This window comes from Oxyura jamaicensis, chromosome 33 (assembly GCF_011077185.1).
Source record: "Oxyura jamaicensis isolate SHBP4307 breed ruddy duck chromosome 33, BPBGC_Ojam_1.0, whole genome shotgun sequence".
In the NCBI taxonomy this organism is placed as follows: Eukaryota; Metazoa; Chordata; class Aves; order Anseriformes; family Anatidae; genus Oxyura; species Oxyura jamaicensis.
The window spans coordinates 1,986,858-2,008,029 of record NC_048924.1 but is presented as its reverse complement, the minus strand read 5'-3'; the positions used below and the strand labels follow the sequence as shown (position 1 = coordinate 2,008,029).

At 52.7% G+C, this 21,172-nt stretch overlaps 1 protein-coding gene across 3 annotated transcripts in view; it reads left to right on the top strand.

Annotated features, from left to right (window-relative positions):
* Positions 1–319: 319 nt before the first annotated feature.
* The window catches only part of ATF7 (activating transcription factor 7), a 60,083-nt gene continuing 39,230 nt past the window's right edge, over positions 320–21,172 (top strand). Inside the window, exons 1-2 of one of the 3 annotated variants that reach the window (XM_035308914.1) lie at positions 320–381; positions 15,828–15,896. In XM_035308914.1, coding sequence (XP_035164805.1) covers positions 15,849–15,896 — 48 coding nt within the window. In that variant the 5' untranslated portion in view covers positions 320–381; positions 15,828–15,848. Of the gene's footprint in view, positions 382–15,444; positions 15,457–15,827; positions 15,897–21,115; position 21,172 lie in introns of those variants that run through there. The other 2 variants (XM_035308915.1, XM_035308917.1) reach the window with 2 other exon arrangements.

Below are 21,172 nucleotides of genomic sequence, written 5' to 3'. Positions count from 1 at the left end.
TCCTCCTGACTTTCCCTGGGCCCCTTCTCACTTATATATTTTTTTGACATTCTAGCACCTAGAAACGAGGCCAGATTTTCCAAGCTGCTCCTCCCCCAAGCGTTCAGCACCCGAACACAACGCTGCCGCTCCGCGAGGCCTTTCCGGCGCTGGGGGAAAACGTTTTTTGTTACAAACCTTCGGGCTCAGGGACCTGTTGCTTCCTGTAACTCCTTTCATTCTATTTCTTTTTTTTTCCTCCCCGTGTTACAATAACCCCGCGTCTTGTTTTTGGCTTCAAGGAACCCGTAACACAATGGGCAGGGGAGCGGAGGCCGAGCAGAGATGCGAACGGGGACCGGGTTCCCCGAGGGAGCCAGCGAGCGGCAGCTCTTTGTGGAGGTGCGTAGGAAGCTGCACGGAGGGGAGGAAACAAAAGCACCTCTGTAGCCTCTCTTCTGAGCGCGACGCTCGGCGCAATGCTCACGCCTCGCACCGGGAGATGTCTCACATTTTTGTCCGCCCGACAAATCCTGCAGCGCGTCGCCGTCTCTTCGTCCCGCTTCTCTTCGTGGCTTAGCCCAAAAAAAAGCTCGCGGGGGCTGGAGGCGAAGAGGCCGCGTGGGGGTCCCAGCGAGCCGCGGGACGGGGTCGCGGGGTCCTGGGTACCGTCCCCGAGCTCTGCCGTTCCTCCGGTCCCTGTTCTCCCTCCTCGGGGCTGATCCTTGCCGTGCGTTTCGCCGCGGTTGGTCTGGGAACGTGGTGTGGTCGGGTCTCTGTGGTTCAGCCTCGTCCTCCGCGAGGTTCCTCGCTCGCTTCGCTCGGCACGAATGAAACCCTGGCGGTTTTCTTCCAAGGCAAGGAACCCGCCGGGGCGCAGCCTTTTGGTAGCACGTGCCGCTTTGTAAGGCGTGCCAGAGCTGGACGTTTGTTTTCGAAAGGTGATGAATTCGGCGCCTCCGACAGCTCCAAGGGCGGTTGTGGTTTCACCGGGGCTGCGCCGGGTTTCAACGCGGGCTGACCGTGTGGTGGGACGAGCTTGGGGGGTCGCCCCTCTTCCCTCTGAGCCCCCTGCACGCTTGGCCAGGGTGGTGACGAGAGGCCGAGCTGGGGGGGGGGGGGGGGGGGGGGGATTTTCCTGCCCCCACTTTGCTCTTCTGTCCCCAGACACGAGCAGGGGACGAGCACAGTGAGCTCCAGCAGCCGCGGGTTGAACTTTTTTTGCCGAATGCCACGCAGCTGCCCGGCCTCGTGGGCCTGAAAAACGCGGCGGTGCCGGCCGTGGCGAGCTGGGCGCTGAGCAGACAGAGCCGAGCTGCGGGCTGGGAAATCCCTCGGAGCGCCCACCGCAGGGATTTCCCCGCGCCCACCCCAGGGATTTCTCCGTGCACGCTCTGCGGGGCTGAGGTCTGAGCTCTCTTTGTGATGCGACCGTGCAAACCCTGAAGGAGAAGCTGGGCGAAGGCTTTTTTTTCCCCGTTTCTCCCAAAAAAAGGGGACGCTCCAGCTCCTTTGGTACGAAACGCTCGTGTTTTAGTTCAGGTAAAGCTGCAGGGTTCAACGCTTCCCTGCCTTACACGCGGCCACGCTTGCAGTGCTGCTGCTGGCCCAGCTCTTACGCAGCTTGCTCTTTATTTTTTTCCCCCCTTTTTTTTTCTTTCTTGGAGACGTTTTCAGCCCTGGCTGGCAGAGACCTTGCTCCGAATACCGTTGTTACTATTAAAAATAATATTAAAAAAAAAAAAAAAAGTAGCCTTTCATAAACTTCGGTGCATTACGGACTTGGCTGGAGGTGGACTTGGCAGCGCTGGGCAATAAGCAATACCCAGCGGAGTGCGTTTAGCCCTGGGGAACCAGGCTGGGCTCTCTTCCCCCCTTTCACCGTTTCCGAAGCGAGTGAACCTGACACAGAGCAGAGCGCGGCTCTGGGCCTTTCTGCCAAATACTTCTGCCGGTGCTGAGTCTGCTGAAACGCGGGGAACCAGCGCTGCGCTCGCCGGTGATGCTCGCAGTTATTTCAACCGGGCGCCTTTGAAAACAGCCTCGTTTCCAGCGCTGCCACCGATCGCGGCTGGAAATCCTTCGCGGGCTTTGAAAGCGAGGTTGGGCTGCTGCCGAGCGCAGGGAGATGGCGATCGCGCTGCCAATTAATTAGCCTGCTCGTTAACGAAAGGTAAAGTTTTCCCTCCACCTTCCGCTGCTGTCGCAGTGGGATCCGAAGGTCGCCTCGCCGTTCCTTCCCTGCTCCTTCGGGTTTTCGGCGGTGGGAAAACAGAAGCGGCCGAGGAGCAGAGGGGGACGAGCCCCAAAGGGGACAGCAGCTCGTCTTCGCGTGGGTGTTTTTCATCTTCTTCCCCTCCTCTGCCTTCGGAAAGCTCCCTGGGACACACGGCGTGGCCGTCGGCATGTAGGGCTCCATCTCCTCCATCCGGGCGAGGTTTCACCTCTTGAGTTACGTGGACTCTAGCCGGGAAATCGTCGCTTTGTTCGCCGCCAGAACGCCACCGCTCCTCGTGCAGAACGCGGCTCCAGCTGAACGGCTCCCAATCACGTACCCAATTTCCCGACGTGGCTGACATCTGGAATTATTTCTTGCTCCCCTCTGATTCTCGGGCTCGCGTATCGAATAATGACGCTGTAAAATGCGTGCGCCTCTGAATGCTAAATAAATAAAAACGCCCGCCCGCGGCATAAATAATAACGGGGGGGGACACAAAATATTCTCACTTTACGGCCCCGCGCGCACCCCAGAGCTTCGTGCCTTTCCCCTGTCCCCCGGATGCCGTTCCAGTTATTTTAATTCATGGGCAGGCGTTTTATCCACAGGTAGTCCCTTACGTAAGAGGCTCTCCTGTTCTCAGCTCCGCGCAGCCTTGACTTGGATCTCTTTAAAACCACGCAGTCGCAGGGAGGATTTGTTCAAGTTTGACTCGGGCTCTCAAGTCCCGTTTTCGGCAGCTTTTTTTTTTTCTTCTTCTTCTCACTTTCATTGAAACGCGGGCTCTTAAGCGGATAAATAACTTCAGGAAATGGGACTTCAGTTTCTAGGTCACTTAGGCATTTCCTCGATAAAACAACGTGCTCTCCAAGGCTTGTCATGGCTCTCTTGTAATTATCCCCGCTCAGTAAGGAACAGTGGCTCTCTTAGGTTTTTCTCCCGTTCTTAAACCTGAGTTATTTCTCTCTCCTGCAGTAGATCTCTTGCAATACGTGGTCCCTGCTGTGAAGACGCGCGTAGCTGGAGATGTATCGCCGCTAATGAAGGCGACCCGAGATCCCGAGGCTGCCCGTGTGCTTTTTAGAGCTCCTGCTGCTTCTGTGTGACATCGCCACGAGCCTGAGCCTGCTGGAGGCGATGCCAAAACCCTTCCCTGCCTGGTGGTCGGCTCAGAGCCTCTCTCCGCAGCCTGCGGGGGTTCCCTTGGTTGTGTGACGGGGGGGAAATTCGGTTGCTGGAGACTGTGGGGAGGGTTTGCGCTGCGTCACGTCGGCTTAGCTCCGGGTACGAGCGTGCCCTCGCCTGCCATCGCTCTGGATTCACGCTCAGGTGGTTGTCACCTTGCTCCCTGGGACAAACGTACCTCTGGTAGGGGCTTCCAGGGGCTCCTCCTGTGCCTGAGGAGGTCCCGGAGCAAGCAGTGGATGAGGAACTCACGCCGCGGTGCTCCTCGGTGGTGAGGCTGGCTGATGAGCTGGCCAGATGCTGAGCACCAAGGTGCTGCCAGGGGGTCCCGCTCTGCCCGCTGCTGGGCTCTCGCAGCGCGGTCTCCCTCTTGTCTTGGCGCGGATACCTCGGGGTATTCTGCAGAGCCCTCCTTTTCTCCAGAGACTGGAAGGGGAAGCGCAGTTCTGGCGGGTGAGTAATCGGGTGGTGACGCGGCGATGGTCCTTCTCCACCGCCTTGCCCGGGGAAGTCGCCGACTTGTCGCTTTACGTCGGGTTTTGCCTTGTGTTCGCCAAAGGCTTCTGGACCCTTTGGCCTTGTGTTCGAAATCTGTTCCTTGGTACCTAACCAGAGAAACCTTGCCAGGATGAGCTGCGGCGGGCATCTGAGGGGGAGCAGCTGCTGATCTCGCAGGAATCTTCCTGCCGAAGGAGGAGCAGGAGGGTGGCTGCCGGCAGCCAGGCCAGGTCTCACCTCCTCCCACCTCAAACACCCACCCCGAGGAGCGCTCGGGAGCTCTCTGCACCCCAGGGTGCCCCAGCTTGCCGTTAGCAGGAGGTCACCCCGGAGAGGATTCGAGCTTCTGGTTCTTGGTCGTGCCTTCCAGCAGCTCAGGGCTGCTCTAGAATAAAACCCCGGGGTCCTTCCCTGAGTGCTGTCGGGGATGTGCGGGGCTTCTCCGACAGCTCCTGCCCGAGGCAGAGCCCGGGCCAGGTCTGATCTGGAGGCCGGCCAGCACCAGGAGGCTTTTGGGCATCGAGGCTCCTTTTATTTTATTCTGCCAGACCCCAACGTGGAGGCAACGTTAGCAAAGGAGGCTTCTTCTTATGGTAACTGGGAACTCGTTGCCGTCTGTAAGAGTTTTAAACGGGGCGAGCTGGGAGGACTGGTGGAAGCTGGGCTGGGAAAAAAAAGGCATTGTGGCCGGCCGGAGCTCCCAGCGAGGGGGTTTGTTGATCTAACCGCGGGGAAAAGCTTTTCTAGTCCCCGCTCGGTCGCCTGTGGCTGGTGCCGCCGGGTTGGGGCCCGCGTTAATCCTTTTGCTGGAGTTTGTTTTGGGGCTGGCAGGACGCTGCCGGTGCCTCCCCGTCCCCTCGCCTGCGTGTCAGGGGGAGGACGCCTCCCGGTTCGTGGCTCTGGCTTCATGTGAGGTTTGACCCCTTCCCAAAAGCACGTGGAGATAACCCTTGTTTGCAGCCGGGCGGTTAATCTGTTCCTCGCCGTGCTGATAGCTGCTTTTTAAGCCGTTTTGGGGCCAAACTTCACGGCTGGTAGGAAAGGTCGTGCTTCTGATAACGGTGCTCGCAGGAGCGGTGCGGCTCCAGGGCTGTTGGGAGGCTCCTGCAGGCAAGCAGCGAGGACGTAGGTAGTGCCTCTTGGGTCTTAGCACCTCGCCTTTCCCTCCTTGCAATCATTTATCACACCAACGGCCCAGGTTATGCAGTCGGGTTTGCTTTATCAGGCTCAGGCAGTGTCGGCGGGTCATGGAGCAGATCTTCCAGCGCCGGCTCTTGGCGTTCTTGCCCCGATGACGATTTTAAGCTTGCTCGAGGCCGTTTGGTTACAAAGCAGACGTTCTTGCTCCTTCCCTCGCACCCCGGCGTAACTCTGAAGTCAGAGCCCAGGGCTCGCAGCAGCCTCGCTGGGGGGCCTCCTCCGGGCGAAACCGAAAAGCTCTCGGAACACCTCTGGGCGTAGGGCAGGCGGCGACAAACGGAGATCTGGGCACACAAGGGTGCGGATCGAGCTGCTGTTCTAAATCCCTGCAGGCACCTAATTTAGCTGGAGAGTCGGCAGCCGCTCCCCAGTAGAGATTAGGGGCCAAGCTGACCTTGGGAAGGGCCTGGAGGCAGGTTGGGCACCTCTGCCTCCCTCGTAGGGCCGACGCCGCGGCGTGGAAATCTAAGAGTGAAATGCTGCCTTTTTTTTCCCCTCCTTTTTTTAAAGGAAGAGCTTGACCTCTTCGCTTTATTGCACCTTATGGTGGATCGCGGCGCCGCGCCTCATCCCAGCGGCGCTGGGCGTTCATCCAGGGCCGCGTGGGGAACGCCAACCCCGAACCCCAGCCGAGTGCGGTGGGAAGGATCGGACCCGCTCCGTGCCTTTTCTGGGTGCTGCTGCCTCTGTGACCCTGCTGGTCCCAACCCAAGCAGAGCCCGGCGTCCTGAATATTCATTCTGATGGTCAGGAAACTCGAGGCCGAGAGCTGTTAATGACTGCACTTAGACAAATAATAAAGAGCCTTTCCTGGAACGGTCTCAAAGCAACATGTTTCCTTCCTTGCATTTTAGTGGGAAATCTCTTACTATTTTTGAAAGCTTGGGGCAGTGCCTTGCACTTCCTTCTCTTTTGGATAGCGGAGCAGAAATGGCCACCTCGCTCCGACTTTCTTTCCCTCGTACTTATCCAAAAGCAGTTTGGTTTTTGATTGCTGTGAACCTTCCCCCTTCCAGCTCCCAGCGGCAATTACGGATGCTGTACCGAGCCCGCCTGCGATCTTGTGTATTCCTCGGTAGGAAGATGTATGCTGCAGCACAGATTCTGTGCAGCCATCTATAATAATCTAGTTTATTGTGGTTTTATCTCTTCTTCCCAGTAGCAGTGTACTGCCTGTCCTTGGGGCTCGGGCTAGTGTCTTGAGCCCCATTTGTGTTTGAATAGGCTTGTTTGTATCGTGGCTCTGGTTGTTAATGCGCTTGGCACAGCTCCCAGGTCTCAACAAAGTTACCCAAATTGATCTGGGATGGCCTTGTGACTCATTAGTCTGTGAGAATTAATCCCATGTAGCTCAGTCTCGTAAAAAAAAAAAAAAAGAAAAAAAAGTTAACTCCTAGCTCTGTTTTACCTCTCCCGTTACGCCGGCGCGCCAGCAGCAGGACGGCGAGGAGCGCGGTGCCGTGATGGAGGAGAAGGCAGAAGGCAGGCTCTGCTGCCCCTCCGAGCGCTGGTACCCGGCTCGTGCCTCGCGGTGATCCCAGCTGACAAAGCCTTCTGTGCGAAGCCTTTTTCCTCTTGTTTTTTTTTTTTTTTTTGGTAAATGTAGGGATTATTCTAAGAGCACCGTTTCGGATTCAGCGCTGCTGTTGCTCCTGCTGTCGGCTTAAGTGCTGTCGTTTTCTTACAAAAGCTGCAGCCTGCTCCGGGCCCTCCACCCTTCTTGAAAACTCTTTGCCCTATTTAACAGCCTGGGACGATGGCAAACAGGTTTTCTGTGCTGCCTGTCGGTGGAAAGACACCTTACCTTTAGCTGCACCTCTGCTCGGGCTTGTTCCTGCACGTCCGTGACGAGTTTTAGGTCTGACTGCGAAGGGTGCTTTTTGATTTGGGAGAGCCAAACAGATAGAACCTGTGCCAGGTTGCACTGCGCTCTTCGGGCACCCTCTTTTTCCTTGCAAACAGACAAATCCCCAGACCTGGAGTCCTGGTGAGAGCCTTCCTGGGGTGCTGAGTGCCACCGTGGTGCCAGCAGGGCTCCCAACGCCGAGGCACCGGCACGGTTCCCCTGCCTGATTGATTTTTTCCTTGCCCCCCTCCCACCATATCTATGACTCCCGGCAGGCTTTTCAAACAGAGGCCGAAATTCCCTAAACTATGCTGAAATTCCCTAAACTGCCCCTTCTCTCAGTGCAGCACTCGTTTGTTCTTTCGGAGGCTGCAAATCTGAAGGGTGCGAGGGCGCGGCGGGGGACCGAAGCCTTTTCCTGGAGGCTGAAAAATAACCGGGGGAAAACTCCTGCACGGCTGGAACGTGGAGCAAGGGATGCTCGACGGCACCAGGACGCGCGTTCATCTGCTGGAAGCCAAGAGCCCTTTTCTTCCTGCACTGCACCTTTCCCTGACAGTCTTCTCGTGACTTACGACCAGTCCTGGGTGCCTCCTGATGGCCCTGTCTGCAGCAGTTTTTCCTCCTACCACATTTTGCTGCTCGCTCCGCTCTTCCTAGCCAAGAAGTGGTGGCAGAGGGAGCCTTGTGGCAGCAGAGCCCGCCGTTCGCTTTTGTTTTCTGTTCCACTTTCAGCCTGTTTTGGGGAGGCGGCTCTGCAGCTCTTCTGGTTTTGTTTCATAGCGGGTGCAACCTCTAGCTTTAATTTTGTGGTCATATTAATGTAAAGTTTATCCTTATGATTTATGGGGATAAGCCATAAATGTGCCGGTGCTGGTACAGTAGGAAGCGCGTTCCTGCTGGAGCAGGGAGCTGTGCTGCGGGGCTGTGTTGGCAAATCCAAAGCAGACCAATCTCTGCATACACCCGAGCATTCCCTGGGATTTGAAGTATTTCAGCTTGTCTTGCAAGACACAGATGTAAGAGCGTTGGGCACAAGCATTCCTGCAATAACAATAGTCACATGCAAGTACAACAATAGGGCCTTATTTTTAGAGCATTTTTCATTCTGTGCCCCAACGTTCAGCAGTAAGTGGCCGGGGAGTTTCTTCCATCTTCAGATTTAAGGATGAGTTTTGTGGATTTTTGTGGGTTTTTTTTGATTGAGGGGGGTTGAGGCGATCCAGAAAAAAACGTTTTCTGGGTGGTGGGAGCTGGGAGGGTGCCAGCGTTGGGTGCAGGAGGTGCTGGCATCTCTCTTCGTGGTTGAGGTTGCTCGTGACTGTTGCAGACCGGAGGAGGCATGACTCAGAGCTCCAGATCTTGGCTCGAGGCTGCTTTCAGACCTCAGGTACTTGTCGGTGATTCAGTCGGAACAGGTCCGTGGAAGCTTTACGAACAAGAAACCTGCGTCCTGACACGGGTTAGTGCCGTTGGGCTCGCCCCGAGGAACGCGGGATGTTTGTAGGGACGTGTGCTTGGGAAAGCCTGGCTGCAGGGAACAGCATCAAAGGAGGCGAAGAGCCCGACTCGAGCCATTTCTGTGGCATCAGGCCACAAAGCTGGGACTTGTCCCGTGGCTACAGGCACAGCTCAGAAACCCTTGATCCGCTCTGAAGCCAGGTTAGTGCATGTGGAAGGATGCAGAGCTCTCGGAGGAAGGGTCACGCAAACGCCCGACGTGAGCTTGAAAACCCACATCCCGCTTTTTGCCTCTTTCCCCAAACTGCTTCCAAATGGAAGTTTTGTAGAATGGCTTCCACGAGGTGCCAACACGCATCCCGGGGGAAGTCCTTTTCAGGAAGGCTGGTCTTTCATTGCTGTTGTTGATGCATGTAGTACATCTAATTCCTTCTAAGGGACTTAAAATATTACCCCTAGGTGTCTGTCTAGACTAGGATAACGGGCTTAGTTTTTTTCTTAATGGGCTAGTTAACGTGCTTTGGGACTACTTGGGTTTATGGACTGATATACCAGGGGGAGAGCAGCATATGGGCTGACTTTAATGTCTGTAGGAAGAATTAAACTTTAAAAAAAAAGTGGAAATTTTCATTACTGAGGTAAGCAAAACTAGCTTCTCCCCAGCCCCGCGTCCCAGTCAAGTTCCTCATGAACTGGGGACCCGGTGGGCAGCTCAGGCGTCGCGTTGGGCAGGAAGGAGAGGTTCCAGCAAGTACCCAGAGCCCATTTTGGTGTGTAAAACGTGTGTTTTAAAACACTCAGCGTCACCCTTTCTGTATGTGAACACAGACATCATTTTTAACCTCTTTGGAACTTCCCACCTTGATCGTGGTTCGTTGCTGAATTCAAAAAGCCCACCTTTTGTTAGTGCTTACTGGGATTTACAAGTAAATGTGTAGTAAATGTAGAGTAAATATATACATAGTAAATGTAGTAATCTCCTTTTACTGATGCTCTCAGCCAGGGAGGTGGTATGGGGCTGGGATGACGGTGTGTGCGTGTGGATGGTGGTGGGCAGCAGGGGTGATGGAGAAATCCGGTGGGAAAAGGCCGAATTTTCCTGTTTCCAGGAAAAATTGACACGCAAGAGCAGGAGGGCCATCTTCCTGCTTCCCATCCCAGCACCTCCTTTGCGCTCCCGTGTTATTCGGCAGAGCCACAGGGAAGGATAACAGCAAAGCGACCTCAAAAGCAGCGGTTCGGAAAGCCCGTGGAGCTTTACTGGAGCTTTACGTCCCCAGAATGGGGGGGGTCATGGTCGTGTGTCTCCAAATTAGAAAAACAATAAAAAAAAGCAAATGTTTCTCCATCTGCAGCCTCTGCTGAGGGCAAAACTCTTCACTCTGCCTTCCCTCTGCAGGGGCTTGCCTAGAGTAGGGATCCTCACGGCTAGCCTGGGTTACGAGCTGAGCCTGCCCACGGCAGACGTTGGAACCAGGTTAGTTAAAACACGGCTTCAAATACCTTTCACCTGCAGTTCTGAAGCCCTGAGGCCTTTTTCTGCCGGGTTTAAGCTTTAAGAGGAGAAAACGCTTCGAAAGTGGTAAGTAGCTTCCTCTTCGGTGCAGGTAAATCCAAGCCTGTAGGGCTCCTGAAGGCCGTTACAGGGTGAGTTGCTGTCTTTGTCCTTGCTGGGAGCCTTCTCGTGCCCGGCTTCAGCCCGTGATAGATTTGTCACTTAGGAGCCTCAGCGGTTCTGGGGGGATTTTGTACGGTTTGAGTTCTGTAGGTGCTAATTGGATATTTTGATTTGTTTGAGGGTTTTCTGTTTTAATTCTCTCGACTCTTGGCGAGGGAATTCTCCCAGCAAGTTTCAGGTGGGTCTGCTGACGGAATTATTTATGAAGCAATCTGCGGCAGGCTTGGCGTGCTGCACACAGAAGCGATGTGGTGGCTGCATCGCCGCGTTCTTGACTCAGATTTTCCAAAACATCAAAATAAAGTAGATCGTCTCCTATTCTTTCTTCATCAGACCAATAATCATCTCCAAAACAATGTCTCCTAGTTCTTCAGAACTTAATGGAAGCCCTCTGCTATCAGTAAGGCCTCGGGCTGTCCGAAATGTTCTCGTGTTAATGGACACTGCCTGACAGCACGTACGACAAAATACGGAGCTTTATTATGCATCGTCTGTGACTTGATTACTTTTGCTTTTAAAGACTCATGCAATCCCTCCCAGCGAAGGATCCGAACGAGCAAAAGGCTCTGTGGGCGAGTTCCTCGTGGAGCCACAGCCTTAAACATCTTCACGCCCTGCGAACACGGTTCGTGCAGCAGTTGAGTAAACGGAGCCCGCCTGGCCGTGTGTTTAACCTCCCGAGGCTTCGTCTTCTCAGGCCGTGGAGCATTTGGAAGCGGGGTGCCCAAGATCTTAACGCGAAGCAGTGGCAGAGCTGGCAACGGGACAAGGGCCGTGCCTCACTTCGTGCAGAAGAGCCCCTCGTCTCTCGGGCGCTATCGCAGCACGCGCCTCCCGTGTCACCTTGATGTCAGCCCTGGCGTGCACCGAGCCACTTCACGTAATACTCCTCATTTATCTTCCTGCCAGGAGTAGGAAGAGGCGATGTCCCCGACGAACAGAGAACAAGATTAACTTCAGGAAAAAGTCGTCGTTGCTCTGTCAGTGCCGACACCCTTGGATAAGCGGCGCTGGAGAAGTGGTGCGGTTGTGGCTGTTCTGGCTGCACTTGGCCCCTTTGCAAACATCCTCTACAGTTGCTCTGGCAAGGGATTACAAATTGGTGAGGGATTACAGGTTGGAACTGCAGGTGGGAATGAGGTCTGCTGTAGGGCAGGTGCAGCCTTGGAAGCAAAGCTCGTGTTTGTTCTGTTTTCCTGCCTGCTGTGCCTGCTGCAGAGGAGTCGCTCCCCTTGAGAGCGCTGCTCTGTACCAGCTCCTCTTCAGAAAATTTGTGCTCTTAAATACCCCATGCAAAATCCAAGGGGTGCTCGATTACCAGCACGACACACACTCGAGGCTGCTGTGAAGTGTGGCTTTGGGTTTACTTCTTCCTTGCAGACAGCCTGGAGGTTATTTGCATGCAAATATAGCATGAGTTAGTAATGCCAGAGAGAGAAAAACACATACGGGCTCGTGGAACGCGGTCGTCTTTGCTAGAAAGTGTCTTTTGAGTCTTCCATGAGACGGCAGCTGCTTGTCAGGTCTGTGCTGACAGAACTTTGAAGCACGCTTCAGTAATCTGTCTGCATTTCTTTGCTTCCCCTTGCTGTTTCCAACATGCTAAAAATCATCAAAACAGTGAAATACTGTCCCGCGGCTGCAGGAAGAGGGATGAGAATGTGTTCCCAGTATCCAATCATCTGCTTATTCTGCCTGTTCTTAAGAAAAGAATTTATTGAAGCAATTTATCCTGACTAAATGTGATATAAATCTGAGCACATGTATGTACATACCAGTCATATTCCGTAGTGAACGAGCAGCTAAATCTCTCTGTAAAGAATGAGTGAATCCTCTTGACATTTTGCAAGATCAAGTAAACTGAGGGTTTTGCAGCGTGTTAGTCCCCATTTTTTTTTAATAGAGCTGCTTGTTATGCTATCAGAAGGAGCTGGCAGGCAGCCTGAAACGCCGCTGGGTTTTTGTTTTGTTTTTCCTGCCTCTGTTTCGCTTCGGGTTATCAAAACCCCGAGAGTGACAGCTGATCCATTTCTTTAACTTCTCAGGCAGCTTTTATCCGCATCAGAAGCATGAACTTCGGGGTCTGCCTACCTCGCGTTTTTCTTGCTGGTGAAGGCAGCAACTGCTTAAGTGACAGTGGTAAGGACGGATCCCTGACCTGTGCTAATTAAAACAGCACAGCGTCGGCTGCCCTGCGAAATACAGCAGTCTCCCTCCGCGATAATTATGCTACGTGTTGCACAATAAGCTTTGTTTGTTGATGAAACAAATCCATCCCCAACCTCATCCCACGCGCCGGAGCTTAAACATCCGAGGGCGATGTAAAGTCTTCCAGCACCAGGCTGCTTCTGACAGCAAGGGGCATTGCAACTCTCCTTGAAAGCTCGGTGACTTGGCTGCTGCCTCGGTGCCACGGCTCTCACTTTGGAGCATCGTCATCGCTGACGGTTGCTGGCTGTGGTGTGGACTAGCAGAGGAATTGAGGTTTTGGGGTTTTTGGGGAGCAGGCTCTAAGCATGATGGCACAGCCTCCCCTTTTGGACCTCCTCACTGGCGTACCCGGCCCTTCAGTCGGTCTGTATCCCTGTACAGGAGTCTTACCCCTGCTGTGCTACACAGGCCGTAAAATAACTAGTAGTCTTTGAGCGGATGTGTCCTTCATGTCTGATCTGATTTCTGTTATTTTCTTACAGAAAAGGTATTAATTGGGTTACCTTCTGCTAGGACTCCGTCGTAAAGGCCCGAGCCCTGTCTCTTGACTCCGGCTTGCAGCTTTCTGCGGAGCTCACTGAAGGTTCAGATGCAATCCTTCTGGACCTCAAGTGCTGGTGATAAAATACGTGTCGAGAGTTTTCTGCTTCTGTTCTTTGCAGCATCAGGGAGTTGATCTGAGCAGAGGCTCGGTGTTACAGGAACATTTAACCTCCTCGCCTCTCCTTGGTAGAGGCTGCTTTTGCGTGTAGAACGTCCTCAGCTCCCTGGGCTTCTCTGTGCCTTCGGAGCAGGCGGTGGCAGCTGCTGGGTTACCTCCGGTAGGATGCAGCAGGTTCACCGAAGTGATTCTGCTTGGAAGAGATGCAGTCGGTTGTGGAAGGATGCAGGTGAGCTCCCTGCTTGTCTAGCAGCAGAAGCAACGGATGAGCACATCCATTTCTCAAGTTCCCAGTGGGAAGCTTGGGGGAAGTTCAGGATGGTGCGAACTCCTCTTTTTTCATGAGTTCTCACTGAGACCCATCTTGCTGGGTCACCTCAAGGCTGGCCTGCATCACGATTTAATCTTCTAGCGCTGGGCTGGTGGCACCCTCAAGTTCTGCCAGCCCCATCCCACCTCAGGGGGGGTTTCCTGGTGGGCTGCTGGGCTGTTTCTGGCCGTATTCGTTGCATTTATTGTGAAGTTTGCCCTGTGCTAGGGAGGTTTTGGCCGCTCGCCCGTTACATTTGTGAGAGGGCTATTTATCCTTTGTGAGTCCGTGTTTGCACAGGCCCTGGCTTTTTGCTTCATAAATCCAAACGCAGCCTGGTGTCGTGGACGTCTCTCCCTTTTGTGGGGAGAAGGGCTGGCAGCTCCTTGCTGGTAGCTTTTGGTTGTTGCTGGTTTGTGCCGTGGCTGAACCAGGGCTCGGGGTGGGGAATTCCACCTCGGGTAGCCACCCACTTCAGCTACGCGCATCGAAAAATAGCCTTTTTTATTCAGCCAAATTTATATTTGTGTCTTTTTTAAGAAAAGCCAAAGGGGGCTGTTCTCTGCAGCCCCTGCGCTCGCCCTGTGCCGTGAAGTCGCGTTCTTCGGACACTTTCTCATATAGCTCCTAAAAATAACAAGTCTCCCCACCCTCCCGCCGCCGCTCGGCGCGTGCGTGCATGCGTGCATTCATGGTTAGAAATGCAAAAGGCTGGCTAAAAGAGCCTGTGTCTCCGTGAATGCCTTCTGGCCGCGGTCTGGTTTCATTTCTGCTCTTGGCTGTAGCAGGCTGACATGCGTGGCTGGAGCCAAGCGCTGAACTTGGAGGAGGAGATGCTGGAAGCGACGCGAACAGCCAGAACGTGTTCGCACAGCAAACCCCCCGAAGAGATAGCATTTGGTTTATTACGGCTTTTTAAAATCCTGCTGTAAAAATATCAGTGGGTGGAGGGAACCATTATTTCTTGAATTTGAGGTGGTGGGGGTTACTTTATTTACTCTTCTTTTTTTTATTAATAAGAATAGCTTCACTTGTAGCATAATAGGACTGAGTGTTTTGTTATCCTTGGCTATAATCTGTGATAAACTACCCCTGCCACCAGCCTTGTAGTTTACCCACTAGGGAGCCAGATTATTGCCTTGTAAAACGGAGCACCACTCCTATAATCCCTTAATTAATTAAATGACAAATTTTAGCTCTCTCCCATTGAAAATATAACTTGTACGTAGAGAGGACTTGGATTTATTTGCTCGCTTCTTGCTTGTGCGTTTTTCTTTTTTTTTTTTCCTCCTGGAGATTGTCACTGTCTCTGCTCGTGTGTCCGTGCTTCCTACCCTCAATCCGAGGGGAGGGCGAAGCAGAAGCCTCAACACCCTCTGCCTGTGGTTATTGGGATGTTTTGTGCACATCTGCTGGGCTTGGGCACCTCTTTGTGAGAGATGAGCGTTGTCCCCGTCCTGCAGGGGAGGAAATACATAGAAATATGTAGACTGGACGAAGAAGAACTCGAGAGCAGCCCTTCGGAGAAGGACTTGGGGGTCCTGCTGGACGAGAAGCTGGACATGAGCCGGCATGTCCTGGGCTGCATTAAAAAAGGGGTGACCAGCAGGGAGAAGGAGGTGATTGTCCCCCTCTGCTCTGCTCTTGTGAGACCCCACCTGGAATGCTGCGTGCCGGCATGGGGCCCCCAGCACCAGAAGGATGTAAAGGTCTTGGAACAGGTCCAGAGGAGGACCACTGAGATGATCAGAGGGCTGGAGCACCTCTCCTGTGAGGAAATGTTGAGGGAATTGGGCTCGTTTAGCTTGGAGAAGAGAAGGCTCCGGGGAGACTTCATTGCGGCCTTCCAGTACATGAAGGGAGCGTCATTGCGGCCTATAGAAGGGAGCGTACAAACAGGATGGGGAACGCCTGTTTGCATGTGTTAATAGTGATAGGACAAGGGGGAATGGTTTTAAACTAAGATGGGGAGATTTAGGTTAGATATCAGGAGGAGGTTTTTCCCTCAGAGGGTCGTGAGGCACTGGAACGGGTTGTCCAGGGAGGTTGTGGATGCCCCATCCCTGGAGGCATTCAAAGCCAGGCTGGATGTGGCTCTGGGCAGCCTGCTCTGGTGGTTGGCAACCCTACCCAGAGCAGGGGGGTTAACTAGATCATCCTTAAGGTCCTTTTCAACCCAGGCCGTTCTATGATTCTATGAAACTGAGACGTGGAGAGCAGAAAGTGGCCGGGCCCTCCAGAGAGTCCCTGGTGGGGCCTTGGAGGGAGCCCAGGCGTGGACAAGTGCTCGTGTCCTGGCCGGTGGCCCGCGCTGTCGCACTGTCACGGTTCCCAATGAGCCCTTCCAGCCACGCTGCCTCTTCCACTTCGTACGTGAAAAATCAGCCAGGCCCTCCGAAGCCTGACTTAAACTCGGGTTGGATTAATTTCTCTTCCCTGATGGCGATCTAGGGCACAAGGAGATCCTCCTTCCCTGTGATTAATGACGGTCCTGCAGAGGGCTGCTTCTGCTCTTGAGATTTTTAATATTTTTTTTTTTTAGCTTATTTAACAATTTCCTCTTCTCTCCTTTCTCCCCAGCTTAGCTGAGCTGCATGAAATATGGGAGACGACAGGCCGTTTGTGTGCAATGCCCCCGGCTGCGGACAGGTACGTTTACAGTATACTTTATTGTGAATGTGTCGTTGTGAATCAAAGTGGCTGTTTTATCACTGAGGCAAAGAGTTTAAAGCCGGTGTTTTACGTGATCACTGGAGGTAATCAGATCAGAGGATTTGCAGTGTGTAAATCCAGGTTATGAGCAAGTGCAGGCACTCCAAAGTAATGAAAGCTGCCTGGCTCTGCGGCGTGTTGTTATTCTGTCGGTGTTTTCCCTGAGACCCACACAGCCCAGAGGAAACATGCTGATCTCCCGTTAATGTTTTCTGATAACGTTGCTCATCTTCTTTCAAGGCTGTTTAACCAAAGGACAGGCATTCGCTCTCTGTCAGGATGAGTTAGCTGCCGTGGCATATTCTGTAAAGCAGCTGGGAATGTGACAGTTGATGGTTCGTGTTATGCGAACCCCAAACTGCCCTGGACTATTTTGGGCTCGCCAAAAAAAAAGAAAAAGAAGAAAGACCCATTGTGAATTTTTTACTTCCACAGCCCACTTGCTGGGGTTGGCTACGGCCTTGCAAAACTTTTGCTGGCTTTCTTAGGGCAAATGATTATCCTTGAATGAATCACATCCCCTTTGCAGCAATAGGACCCTTCTTGTCAGCGTGCCTGCCAGGGAAGGCACCTTTTTGCTGGATTTTGATGAGATTAGTGCTTTACCAAAGCCCAGTTTGGGGTCTCTCAGTGGTGTAGCAGTTTGGTAGCTTTCCTGCCATAGTAACAGGAGGGACAGGGGGATTGTGCAACCACTGTTGGGGCTGTTTTAATGGGATTTATTAGGAACCGGGGCTTCTGTGGAGTCCAAGAAAAATTGGGTTGGTCTGTTCCGAAGCGTTTGGAGCTCTTATGGTGGAGGGAGAGGGGAATTGTGGGTTTTAATTAGATATTAAGCGGTCTGCACACACTCTGTTTTCCTGGCTGCAACCACTGGATGCCAGGTTGCCAAACTGTTGTGGCTGTGACGCATCTGGGAGGTCTGACCGATCCCAGGGTGGTACTCCTGTCCCCAGCGCGATTCTTTGGGGTATTTAATACTTCAGAGCCTCTTGTGGGTCTCTTAATTGGAATTAAAGATAATTCTGCATCCTCGGGGCATGTCTTCAGAGACCGCATGTGAATTCTGTGACGCATTTATTTTTATAGTGCAGAAATGGGTCAAAAACCTCATCTGCAAACTCCTGGGGACTGGGGATATTAAAAAAAAAATACACAGTTACGACTCCTTAGCATTTTGGTCATTCTGGCACTAGTCTCATCTGAAGCATTTTCCATCCACTTGCAGGTGATTTTTTTTTTTTTTTCATAAGCTGCTTTTTATCTTGAACTTCTTTGCCTGTGAAATTGTGCAAGTCATTTATAAAATGTATTAGCTGTATTTGAGCACTTAATGATGTGAGCACTTCAATCATACAACCTTAAAATCGGATTCAAACAAGCAATTAAGGCAAACAACAATGTATTTAAATTTAATCTCCCACAATCTCCCACAAATGACATATAAAGGTGGTTGCTTCCTCCTTTCGCTGTTCCAGACTGCTGCTTATGGGTAATTCTGACAATTCTTCATGTTAATATTGAAATGTTAGAATCCGGGTAATTCATACCGGTATGATTCATTGTGATCTAACCTGACCTCGTGCACAGTTTCCTAGAACGTCCTTCAATACCTGTTCAAACCAGAGCATGTATTAAATAATGATGATCCAAGCTTGATTTAAAATATTTCCAGTGATGGAAAATTCACCACAGCCCTCGGTTAAGTTGTTCTAATAGTTAATTGCTCTCTCTGGTAAGGAAAAATTATGCCTTATTTCCAGTCTGAACCTGTTCAGCTGCAGCTTCCAGGCTGTGGATCTTATTAATTTTTGTTTCTTAGACAGAAAACCCTTTCTATCAAATTTCTGATGTCTGTAGGTGTTTACTGACAGGTCAAGTCATCCCCTAACGGTCCTTGGGGCTAACTGATTCTTTTTTTTTTGTCCTTTATTCTCCACATCAGCTTCATGTTGAAGCTTTTTGGAGCCTTTACAAATTCTGCTCGCCACTAAACCGCAGTGGTACCGGCTGGAAGGATGGTGGAAGGATCAGCCCAAATCAGTGCTCAGTGGGCAAGTGGAGTAAAATTGGATCCTCCAGATGAGCCGGACAGGGAAGTGCAGTTGGCTGCTTCAGATCTGGGTTTATTTTTAATATTCGATGTTGGGGGGATGATGGCTGCCAGCAGCTGTCTGCAGGGCTTGAGCTCTCGAGCACGTGCTGCATTGTTTCCCCAGCAGCTTGTGGTGCCTTTTGGCACTAAAACCTGACCCTCGGCAAGCTGCCGTGGATCACCCCATCAAAAATGGCTTATTCGTGTAGGCAGGTGTTAAAGTGAAGCCTTAGTAAGGGTCAGAGGTGGCTGCACCTCTTTCAGTTCGTTCCCTCGTTTCCTAAAGATTGAAGCAGAGGTATCAGGGGCAGTGAAATCCGTGGGATCCCAGCCTTCCTACGGGTGCTGAACGCCTCTGGCACCTGTGAGAGTCGGCAGGATGCAGAGTTTTGAGCTTTCTGGAAGGTAACTTGATTTTCACCCCAGCACACAAACGGTGTGTTATCACTGAAAGCACAGGAAGATGTTTCCCAGCCCAAAAAAGAGCCAGGCTGTGGCTGGCACTGGAGGAGACTTCCTTGCAGGTTTTTTTCTGATCCTTGAAGACCTTTGTGTGCATCTTGCGTAGGAAGAAAGCCCTTGGAAAGGGAGGTACTGTTGGCTGTTGAGCCTCTCTGCCTCTTCGGTCATCATTTTCGGAACGCTGCCTTGGCCACCACGGCTCCAATGCCTCTGTTGCATCCTCTTGTCTCTAAACCTTTGACCCGCTGGCATGTTTTGATCCCTGCAGATTCAGCTCTCTTGGGTATTTCCCTGTTTGAGGGGGGAAGTTTGTTTTCGGAGGGCTGCTCCCATTGCACAGGGAGTCCCCGTGTCCGGGCCACCGCGGTCCCGAGCAGGCTGCGGTGGGCTTCGGGCTTTTATGATCACCTGGGGAACGGGCACGGGGAAGCCACCGGTCCTTTTCCTCTCCCTAAAACCCGTGATCTGCCTCCTGCAAACGCTGCTTTGAGACGCACAGTACATGGCAGGTCACGGGAGAAGGGAGAGCAGAGCCAGGCTAATTGGAACAGGAGACTGCAGGCAATTACTGGGAAGCCAGTGGTGATTTTCCCGCTTGGGTTTAAAGGAAAAATAAATCTGTTGCTTCCCAGTGTCATTCCTTTGTATCGTTAGCTGGTTCTTCCCCTCTATAGCTAGCACCAGCCCTGTCTGCTGTGCTTTTTGCCTCTTTCCTGCTTTCCCTTTGTCCCTTCCCTGTAGAAAAAAGGCCACAAAGCGAATTTTTCAGGGAAGTGCGGAGGGGGGGGGGGTGGAAGGGGGAACGGCCACCAAAAATAGACGAGCAGGTCTCGCTGTGCCCTCCCGTATCGTCACAAGCAGTGGGCTTTCAGTGGGCACGTAAACATGTTTTGGTTGCTAGGTCTGTAACGGTGTTATTTTGGGATTCTGCATGCGATCGCTTCCCAACGGCGAGGCTGCTGCGACACAGCTGACTTCTAAATGCGCCGCATATACTGCTTTTAAAGAGGATTCTTCTCAAGGTCATTTATCCGGTTTCTGCTCCGAGAGGACAGCTGCCACGGTTTTCCCTGGCCCCCTTCCCCCTCGCCCCCTCTGAAGAGCTCTTCGAGGGGGCCGCGAGCCCCGCGCCGCTGCCTTGAAATGCCCGCGGGAGGCGTGGAGCTGTGCCCCGAGTCAGGCTTTCGTTGAACGCCTTGGGTGAAACTAATCTGGAGGCAGAGTGCGCGCTGCTAATCGTTAGCAAAATCTCCTAATCCCATTTAAAACACTCTGAGTGATGAAAGGCAGCCTTGGCGCAACCAAGCGCGAGCTGTAGAGCAAAGCGTTGCCGTTGAAGTTGAAAGGTATTAACGAAGTCTGTGTAACGATACAGCTCTGACTCATTAACACGGGGTAATTAAAGCTTCGGCCAGCCTGCCGAAGGCATCCAGAGCAAAGGTCTGGGAGGAAGGCAGGGGCTTCGGCGGGGCTCGTGCTGCTTCGTTGCTGTGATCTGGTGGCGGCAGGGGGAAGTCGCTCACCGCCTGGGTTTTGTTCCCTCCCTCGGAAAGCCTCGGAAAGGCTTTTGCTGTGCCTGGTCTGGGCAGGGAGAGCCGGCGCTGTGCGCGATGCAGGATGGACGTCCCTCTCCCACAGCTCCTGCTCCTCTCCTGAAGGCTTGGGCAGCGCTGGATGCGGGAGGTTTTATGAAGCATCGTAACAGAGGGCCGTCTTTATTAATAAAGATATTTTGCCCGCTCCTGGTGCCCAAACTAACGAAGGGCCCATAACCCTGAATATATTCTACTGGGAGCAAGACTCTGCGTGGCTCTTGCCTCCCCACTTGGTGCCATTCCCCTCTTTATAAGCGACACAAATCATCGCTCGGCTCCTAATTCCAGCACTACAGTTATCCAGGCCATTTCCTCAAACAATCGTTTGCTTTTTAAACCCCCCCTTAATTTAACAATTTATTCCCCTTAAACCCACGCCGCCGAGGTGATGCTCGTGCAGCGTCCGAGAAACGCAGAGCCCAGAACTTTCACGTGGCCAGAAAATGATTTTTCTTCTTTGTGGTTTATTGTATCCTCTTATCTTGTCATATAATAGAAATAATGTTTATGGCGGTGAGGCCTCAGCATCACTTGGCATTTAACCAACCTCAAAAGCAGTTTATTGCTTTGTATACTCTGCCGCCATGACCATTATCCCTTAAATCTCTATTGCTTCGTAATATACGAGGCAACAAATGGCTCCGGCGATTGGTTAAATGCGGAACTGAAGCTAAGGTGTGTTTTGGAGCTTGTTTAATCCAAACGAATATAGATTATCCCTTTCATACCAGGCCTGGTCTGGAGAGGGGGCACACAACGACCCTCGTCTCCCTCCGAGCAGCTTTCCAGCGGTGAGCGCTCCTTGTCGTGGTCCGAACTTTCGGGTGGCCTGGGACCTGCCTGGTTCCTGGGCTCGGAGGTTTGCCGAGGGGCTCGCAGCCTCCCCCCCGAGCCGAGGTTTGTGCCGGTGCCTCCTTATCCCAGCTCTGCTGCTAGGAGGAACGAGTCTTGTCCCTGTTCCTGCAGGTGTCTCGGTGGCTGAAGGTCTTCGGTGGAAGCAGATCAGCCAGGACAAGCTGGCGTGATAGGAAGAGGCAGAATAATGTAGCGGAGCGAGTAGG